This window comes from Sardina pilchardus, chromosome 13, assembly GCF_963854185.1.
Source record: "Sardina pilchardus chromosome 13, fSarPil1.1, whole genome shotgun sequence".
Taxonomy (NCBI): Eukaryota; Metazoa; Chordata; class Actinopteri; order Clupeiformes; family Clupeidae; genus Sardina; species Sardina pilchardus.
In genome coordinates, this window is record NC_085006.1 from 18111298 (window position 1) to 18121316 (window position 10019).

The window sequence follows — 10019 nt, forward strand, 5'->3', positions numbered from 1 at the left end:
TCTCTTTGTGACCTGCCCAGTGGAATGACAAAAGAGCATGCGCACGTATGGATGTGGTGGCGACTTCAAAAGGATGCGCCCAATTCTCTTACCTGTCTATCAGGCTGCCACATCATCCAGACTGAGTGTGTTTGAAGGCTGACTGCGAAAAAAACATCAACAGCAGTGGCAGTGTGCTCCCTTTGCACAGAGGGGTCACTAGGGGTGGGGCTGAGTGTGTGTGTGTGTGTGTGTGTGGGGGGGGGGGGGGGGGGGGGGGGGGGCGGCGGGAGGGGTTGAAGCGTGCAGTAGGTATAATTAATAAATTCTCCTTTTACAACCACAAACACAATTCTTCGCTAGCTTTTATATGGCTTAATATATCCCTCTCTCCCTTGCCACCCACTCACTCACTCACTCACTCACTCTCTCTCTCTCTCTCTTTCCCTGTCTCTCTCTCTTTTCTGTATCGCTCTGTATCTCTCGCTCTCTCTCTCAGACAGAATTGCTCTCTTCATTCCTCCATGTATTCACCGCTTTGCAATTACCTCCTTTTTTAAAAAGTAAAGCCTACGTCCTTCCAACTCCCACATCACTGTCTCTCTCTCGCTCTCTCTCTCACACACACACACGCACACACACATACATGCACATACACACACACCTTCTCTCCCTCTGTCCCTTCTCTCTCCCTCTCTCTCTCTCTCTCCCCCAGCTTAGCAGCTTTGAGGACTTTTTTTGCAGTAAAGCTTGCTCTCTGGCTGCAAGCTTTGCCATCCCCTACAATCGGTATGCAGCTCCCGTTCGAAGTGCTGATCCGTCTTTATAAGGACATGGAGTTTCAGCGCTTTCATCCCCCCACCCCACCTCCCACCCCCACCTCTGACTCCTCCACCTCCCCAACCCACATCGCCCCTCTCCACATCCTCCCTCGGTCTCGCCAACCCCCATCACCACCCCTGACAGCCTCCACCACCACCATCACCACCACCACCACCCGCACCACCACCATCACCAGCAGCAGCACCACCACCCAACCTTCCCTCACAAATCTGCCCACATTCGCACTGTCTGCACACACGCGCGTGCACGCACACACACACATACACGCACACACACCCGCACACACACGGACACACACACACACACAAACACAAACGCACACACACACAGACACAGACACACACACACACACACACACACACACACACACACACACACACACACACACACACACACACACACACACACAGGCGCCTCCTCTGGAAGCCTGGGGGAACCTCAGAAAAGATCAAATCAATAAAAGCCATAAACATGCATCAAGTTAAGTTTGTCGCTTGCGTCTGTGTCTCTCCGTTTTCCTTTTTTCCTCTCCTCTCCTTTTCCTTTAGAGCCACATGTAGACCAGCTCCCCTGGGGGGATGGGAGGAGGGGGGGGGGGGAGTAGGTGTATTGTGGTGGTGTTGTGGTCTGCTGGGTTGATGCCGAACACATCTCTTGGCCGTGAATAAACGGGCCCACTGCCTGGGGACTGCATGTGTGACACCCATAACTTTGTAGATAGTAGCACCAGAGGATATGTTTCTGGGGGCGCAAGTGACACAGGCTTGCTGGCATCCACCTACTCTATGTTCTACACACACACACACACACACACACACACACACACACATCCAGAGCGTGTTGTACTAATTGAGCCTAAGGGAAGTACAAACCCACACATTTTCATGTTATGGTGTGCGATTAATTTAAAACTGCACTGCCCTTAACAATTCCTCACATAAATTAAACAATGCACAGAGAGAGAGAGAGACAGACAGAGAGAGAGAGAGAGAGAGGGGGAGATATTCTTACATCAATACTTGATTCTTCACATGAGAAGCACAGCCACACAGACACCTACAGAACGCTGTACCAATGATCACTGACCACATAGCCCTGGGTATAAAGTGTGTGTGTGTTTGTGTGTGTGTGTGTGTGTGTGTGTGTGTGTGTGTGTGTGTGTGTGTGTGGGTATAAAGACAGGACACGAGGCCTGATGTCCATGACACACAGGAGAGGCATTAGACAGCGTCTCTGTCTAACCATATTTACCCCTCTCAATGTCTCTATCCCACTCCATACCCTTTTGTCTCCATCTCATCCTCTCTCTCTCTCTCTCTCTCTATGTCTCTCTCTCTGTCTGTTTCTCTCTCCCTCTCACCCTCTCTCTCTGTCTCTCTCTCTGTCTCTCTCCTGTCCTGCTTTTGTTCTCTCGCTCTCTCTCCGTTCCGGCGAGCCGGCGACACGGCCACATGCAGCACTGCTAGCCGAGGGCCTCCCGCTCCCCCTGATTAGATTAAATTGTCTCACCGAGTGAATTAAGGACAGAAATCAATTATTTCACTCCTCTGTCCCCCCGTATCGGCGTAAATGCGCGCTGGATATTAAGCGGGCCCTCGCCTCCGTGTGTTTAATCTTTGATTACACTTTCAATTTGAGACCCCCGCGTTATCTGCCCCCATTATGTTGCCACACAAACATCGTCGTCGGGACGCATCGTCACGCGACAGGGGCGTGTGTGTTTCCTTTCCCTTCTTCTCCGCTTCCTTCTTTGCCCGTCCCCGTCGGTCGTCACCCCCCTCCGCCTCTTGTCTGATGCTGACGTTGCCTCCACTAGCCCACCTCTTCCGTAACTGACATGCATGGTGACATCGAATCATTTGTCTCACATCACTTTTGTTGTGTGTGTGTGTGTGTGTGTGTGTGTGTGTGTGTGTGTGTGTGTGTCCTTTTGCGGAAACCGTTGAAGCCATTCAAGGCTGACGCATGGCATCTGTCGTTTACATGCCCACAAAGTATAGCTGTTTTTTTTTCTCTCTCCTGGACACGTTCGAGCAAACCTCGTCGGCCGTTGAGAGTGACATATTTTTAGGAATAGCTTTCCCATTCAATAGCAGTGTGCCTATTGAGACAGCTCTGAATGGAGTACCATGAGCGAACGGCAGTAGAGAGATGCACAGACAACACACACACACACACACACACACACACACACACACACACACACACACACACACACACACACACACACACACACACAAGAACAGTAGTGGCCACTGAACGGCAGAGCGCCACAATATCGAATATCACAAGATAACCCAAGAGAAGCGCATAGTCTGACTCTTTATTTGGGACTGCAAAGACACACAGAGAGAGACAGAGAGAGAGAGATGGAGAGAGAGAGAAAGTGAGAAGGGGGAGGGAGAGAGGGGGAGTGAAAGAGATGAGTTTGGGGGAGAGAGACAGAGAGAGATGGCTGGAATGGAGGGCAAGAAAATATCAAGAGAAAGAGCAGCTAGGAGGAAATAAAATAGATAGACAGATAGAGAGCGTGCTATACAGAGAGTGAATGAATGAAAGAAAGAGAGAGAGAGAGAGAGAAACGAGAAACTATGATATACAGATGGAGAGGTGGACGAGGAGATAGTGACAGAGAAAGGGAGAGAGGGATAGAGCGAGAACGAGAGAAGGAGGAGAAGGAGAGGCTATCCATGAAATAAATGAGATTCATTGTCTGTGTCCCGTCCACGGCCAGCCTCTCTCTCCCTGCTTAAGCAGAGATGAGGGGCCAAGGAAGCCTGTTTAAAGGTCAGGCCTGCGGACGGCCATGAAATGAACTTTCAGCTCCTCTCCGGCCCGTATATTGAATTCCCGAGCGCCGATAGGCCGAGCGCGAGGGGAGAGAGAGAGAGAGAGGGGGGGGAGGTATGGAGTACTGTAAATGGAGAGGAAGAGAAAAAAAATACATACAGTAAACCAAAACAACCTTGTGTCTTCTCTAATGGTTTATCTCTCTTCCCCGTCCACTCGTTCTCAGTGTACACACTGGGTGTGTTTTTGCCTCTGCTACACTGTTTCTTACTCAACCAAGCCCCCTTTATGTGCCTGAATGTTTCTTCGCAGTTTTGCTGCCAAAACTTAGAGAGAAAAAGAGGTGAGATTGCATTATAAAGTAAAGGAGTTTTATAAGACACAAACAAGGATTTTTGTCATTTCTTTTTTTTCTCTAAATCACAATAACAATTACACTTCATGTCCCTTGAGCAGGATGACATCTGAAGCTACATTCTGTCTGTGTGTACTGTTTGTCTGGGTACAGTAGCTATGCCTACTGTATGTGTTGTTTTCTGTTTTCTCACCTGTTGCTTATGGTAAAGCGAAGAGCCTGTCATGAACAACACAGAGAAACTCAGACACACTGTAGCCAATTATCTCTGCGAGGTGGTAAATTTAGTGCCTCTCTAACACATCACAGATAACACATTCCATTCACATCTCGTGTTGTTTCGGCGACAATGCATTTCTCGTGGCACACTGTCTTAGCGACCAAGTCATTTCTATTCTTGATTGCCGCCAAACAATATTGAGAATGACAAAAAAAAATTCCCCCCAAAAAAAACGAATGTCTATTTTTGTTTCTCTGCTTTTCACCATGTGAATGTCCATCTCTCATACATGTACGGCAGAAACTAGTCAGGCTCTCGGTCGGCAGGGCCGCTGTATAGCAGGCGAGGCAAAACAACACGTTCCGAGGAGTAATTCTGAGATCACCGCGTGAGCAGGTCTCCTGAGCCCGAGGATTCACAGTTCACTTTCACGGCTGCGGGTGGTTCATGGCCAATCTGCTCTCAAAAGGCTTGTTTTAACGAGTGCTTTAGAGCATCCGCATGCTGTGTGGCTAGTCCAGCCTGCTGTTGACTGGAGTGCATCTCTCCTGCTTTTCTTTTAAAAAAATATATATATATATAAATAAATAAACTGCACATCCAGGGATTGAAAGTACCTGTGATGTTTACTTGCCACTGGGACATCTTGTTTTCAGAGACGAGCCACACTGGATGGCCCCTCGACATGATGTGGGCACTCAGACATCTCTGAGGTATAGTATCATGAAGCGTGGCACTCGAGTGCTTGAAATATTTCAGATGTGTGAGTTAGCATGGTTGTACTGTTATGGCAACATAGCAGTCAGCATATAGGATGACTCAATGGGAGCTAGTCTCCTAGTCTCATTGCTGTTTTATATCTAAACTGTGTAGATGTTAATTGTAAATTCTATAATTATAAATCTCAGATGGGCTTCACTTCATTTGGACATGCCTTCCTTTGCCATGTACCACCTACTAATATTGATTCATTAGCAAGGAAGAGTTATGTTTTTTGTTTTTTTTTGCTAAGATAAATGGTTGTTATTATAATTGTATATATGTTAGTATTATATTGTTTACATATGTTTGTGAAGTTTAGATTATGGACGAGGTCAAGGTATGATTTAGCTTGCAGTCTGCTGACAGGTAGCTAACAGTTAGGATTAATTGTGAGGTATGTGAAGTGTGTTTTTTCTGTTTGTCAGCACTGTACTTTTCAACATCTACCTGCCTCTTAACATTAAACAACAACTACAGAAAAATAACAAAAACAACCTGACAATTACTTCTCTCCATGGGGCTTTTGAAGTGCAGGGGTGGCTAACTATGAGACCTTAAGTCTGAGATAGCAGGAATCAGAAGGCATGAAAAAGAGGTAAGGATAAGTGAACGTCTAAGCTCACTTTGATTGCCAATTCATTTTTTCCCTCATTTATCTCAATTTTAGCACATTTTTATATTTTGCTTCAGAAAAAATCAGAGAGCCCTCTTTATCTCTCGGCACATTCTTTTTCAACATCCACAGGCTCCAAACAGAATCTAATTACTGTGTCTGCTTGCCCAAAGGTAGGTGATCTTATTAACTGACTGTGTCACAAAAAAACGTTTATCAGTTCACTTGTTTTAATCTCCTACGGCGAACGATATATGTCCTTTCATTAAGGGGGTCTTTCATAATCATAGACTTTTAATTGCCCATGCACCTGAATTAGTTGAGGACCGCCTCAATCGTTGCCGAGGGGGCTGAAAAAACTTCCAAAGTTTCCCTGAAGTAAAGGGGGACGCTGCGCGACTCTTTTGCCTTGTTGCTTTGAGCTCTCCACACTGACAGCAGTGAAGTGTGTTGGTTGGCACTGGCACGACATCAGAAGGGGGTTTCGGCGCTAGACATGAGGCGCATCACTATCCAAGGACAACACACAAATAAAGGACAAAAGCTCCGTCTCTGCCTCGGTCGGTCTCTTTCTCTCCTCAGGATCAGGCGCCCACATCAATGCAAGTTCACGCTGGTCGTCCCTCCAGAAAGAGAAAAAGGGAAAAAAAAGAAGACACGCACACCAGCATGCAACAATCCCCCCGCAGTCCCCTCTAATGTGGAGATAACACCAAACTAGTAAACACATCATAAGAATAATGTAGAGAAATATTCAGGGATGTGTTTGGTAGAGTGAACTGGAAGCCCAAAAAGCTGCAGTTATACGGGGAAGGAAGAAAACAGCCAAACGAGCAGCAGGGAAACAAATCCCTACCCTTTACCCACCTACCCACCCACCCACCCCCGCAGTCCCTCCACTTTCTCGCTGGAGCTTTTTGCACCCTGGTACGCCAGCTTGCCTGATCTGAGCGCAGTCGGCCACTGGCTCCATAGGCGCTAGAGCTGGGTGTGTGGGTGGGTGGGTGTGTGTCTGGGGTGGGCAGGGGTGGAGGGGGGGGGGCTCCGGATCAGTTCCGGGCTCAGCCGGCCGTCCCTGCTGCGGGATTAATGATATGCGGCGGTACACAGCACTGCCGGCAGCTCCAGTTCGTCCGAGCTCAGCGGCTTAGAAGCGTTCCGCGGGGCTAAGCCCCTCACCCTTGGCCAGCAGCAGCAGCAGAGGGAGGGACAGGGAACTGGGGACAGAGGGGATGGCTGTGGTGTTAATGGTAGTGGGGCAACAAGGGTTAGTCTCCTGGTATGGTATGCACAACACTAGCTGCTTTCTCCAGTCACAACGCAATGCTGGCACACGATCAAATTCTGGCTCCTGGCACGCGTTCACCCAGAGCCCTTCCTGGGCGCATAAAAGCAGCGTGGCAGGTTTAGGGATCGCCTGTCCCCACAGGTCCAATTTATGCAGTTGTTGTTCAGGACCCACATAAACTCCCCCACCCCCCCTCCTCCCCCCCAGATGTGGTAAGGTTGTGTCTTTTCTTGAATCAGCGGCTGAGGTGATGCGTGGGGGGGGGGGGGGGGGGGTGAGTCCACTGAGACCCAGGCCTGACTCAGGGGACGAGGGGGAATAAGTGAGGCGGAGACGGTCGGGGGAGAGATCTCTGACCAGCCGACCCTCTCCCTGGAGTAATTAGCGGCGTGCCGCTATTAGGAAAAAAACAGCCGAGGTTAGCGCTGTTCTCTTGCTGAAAAAGGAAAAAAGCCTAAGAGTTTTGGAGGTAGAGAGACATCAGAGAGGAGGCGGGCATATGCCAACACACACACACACACACACACACACAAACAATAAAGCATGAAAAGGTGGGCACGGAGGGGTAGACAGGGAGGGAGGGAGCAGGAGAGGGGCGCTTGCCAAAGTCCAGAAAATGTGATGCTGCAGGTGCTTTATTTACAAGCACTACATTTCATCTCATTCATTGGATGCAAAATAATGGCTATCATGTATCATTAGAAAGCTCAGCATTCTGAAGCCTCACCACTGACGGAGGAAGACAATCTGTGTGCGTGTGTATGAGGGAGATTCTGTTATGGATATCTGTGAGTGAGTGTGTGTGTGTGTGTGTGTGTGAGAAATTCTGTCTATCGTCTGTATGTGCTGATGGAAAGGTGTCATTGTTATTGTTAACAGGATGTCTCAGTGGAATCAACTGTTTGGTTGTTGACTTCAGAGCAACAGCCTGCATGTATTGCCGTTAAACCCAAGAAACTGACAGAAGAGTCTTGGAATGCATAAGAATTCCACTCAGACAAGCAGAGGGACAGCTCAGACTGGGCCGAACATACCAGTTGAAACTAGCTTTTACCATCCACTTTTACACACAGCGATAAAGTAGGCAACACACAGAAGGAAACCAAGAATCATCCAAACTTGCGAAGAAATAACATCTCATGTCAAGGGCATCGGCAAAGTCATTATTTATATAACAACAAACCGAATCAATATCTCCTCAGCGACGACGGGGAAGTTTATTTATTTATCTGTGAAGTTTACTTATTTATTTTTCCTCACACTGCCTTCATAGCCGTAATGATTAATGATGGACTGGTGGTCAGTAGCCTACCCTCGCCAGCTGATAGTGGTCATGGGCGTTGGCTGGGTGGGTGTGTCATCTGGTTTTGTAAAAGTAGCCGCCAAACACCTCTCCCTCATCTCACCTCTCCCATCAAACATGTTCTCTCGCTTGACCTAACTGTTCGTGCACAGCATTATAACAACAACCGTCGGGGCCGCGTTAAAACAGCAACGGCACTGCGTTTCATTGGCAAAAAAATTATAATAACATAAACAAGTTCATTGGAAGCCTACAATTAGATACATAACAGATAACTGATGCACTTGGCCTAGAGGACGATGCCTTTACAAGAAATCTGCTATAAACAGAGATGGTTAGCAGATGACGGATACAGAAAATCTTGGGCGACGACGACCCCAAGATGCAGACTACTGCAAATGCCACGTTTGGGTCAGAGCAGCAGCCCCTGCACAACTGAGAATCCTGAAGTTAACTACCAAATTCCCTATTCTAGGCATAAATACAGTGAATGACAGAGAGCACAATGCCCGTTACATTTTACATTCTGCGTGGTGCGTCTATTGTATTTCCAAGACTTATCTGCACAGTTAACACAAGGCGCAAATTTGCAGAATATCTGGGACATGATGTTGCATGCCTGTTCTGTGCACATTCTGTTTTATTCGCTCATGTGTCCCAATACAGTAGCCAAACATAGGCGAACATACCACAGACTCAAGTGTAAAATCAGCAACAAAACGAGCGTGTCAACAGATATTCTAACGCATGATATATGGGCATTCGCCAAAGTTTGCTGTTAAAATGCGCAAGCATTTATCACGTCTTTTCGGGTGGTCTGGCTCCCGAACTTGCGCACCAGTATAACGTTGACTGGCTCGATGCAAGTATACGTGTTCTCATTAACGAACAGTGCAATGTCACGGTCCATAGGCAGCCGAAACAGGATCCCTTTATGTACCTCAACCACAACTGCCCTGTGTGAAAACATGTTTCGGAAGTCATTCACTTAATAAGGACAGTGTCCTTGCGCTAGTTATTGCACCAAGACTCCCTACCACGCCCAGAGTCCGCAAATACGGGGGTAATGTGAGAGCTCCTACCTTTAATGACAAGTCCACATGCGCTGTAAAGCATGAAGAACAAGTGCTGTTTGAAGATCATATTCGTGTCCTTTTTCCCACGGCCACGTCCGACTTGCGTCTTCTCTGTGATGAGACTGGAGATTTATCCAGGTAGTGCTGATGAAGTTTGTGACTGAGGAGGGGGGGGAATTACATGGACTCCGAGCGTGAGGCAGCGACCTCGAATCTCTCCTGTCAAGTGCCCGATCCGGAGGCAGCGATACCGTCACCGTGCCCGCGTTGGGGAAGAGATGCTCTCCGCGACAGAACGAGAAAGTGCCACTTCAGCCCTCGCTGCCTCTAGCGCGTCTCCGCCAGCGGGGTCCCGCCTACGCCGTTTGACAGATGAAGACGCCTCGCCAATAGCAAGCGCCTACAAATTACCGAACGAACTCTTCATGCAAATGGAAGAAAAAAACCCCACAAGAGCATGTTGTCGCAACAGTTCATGTAATTGATTGGATTATTTTCCTCGTCTTTCTCAGTAACGTCCTGTTTGTTGAACTTGGTTCTGTCCGGAGATTAATAGCCACTCACTGTGCCTGTGGACACTTTTATGTACTTGCATTTGCATGAAATTAAAGACGCCAAGTACGAGGAAAATTGCATTCACTCAATTCTAGAGTGCTCAGAAGTATTGCAACTATGACACACCGTTTATGCAAATCGGCCCTCACATTGTGCTTTTCCCGTCCATTCGGGTCAGCGGCGTGCGTTCACATTAGTGCCGCTTCTCATCATCAGTACAGTCGATGGAACGAGT

General features: G+C 48.0%; 1 protein-coding gene across 6 annotated transcripts in view; it reads right to left on the reverse strand.

Moving 5' to 3' along the window:
* Window positions 1-9511, reverse strand: part of cadm2b (cell adhesion molecule 2b) — a 146852-nt gene extending 137341 nt beyond the window's left edge. For all 6 annotated transcript variants that reach the window (XM_062551829.1, XM_062551825.1, XM_062551828.1 and 3 more), the window contains exon 1: window positions 9236-9511. In XM_062551829.1, coding sequence (XP_062407813.1) covers window positions 9236-9296 — 61 coding nt within the window. In that variant the 5' untranslated portion in view covers window positions 9297-9511. The remainder of the gene's footprint in view (window positions 1-9235) is intronic.
* Between the last annotated feature and the right edge of the window lie 508 nt (window positions 9512-10019).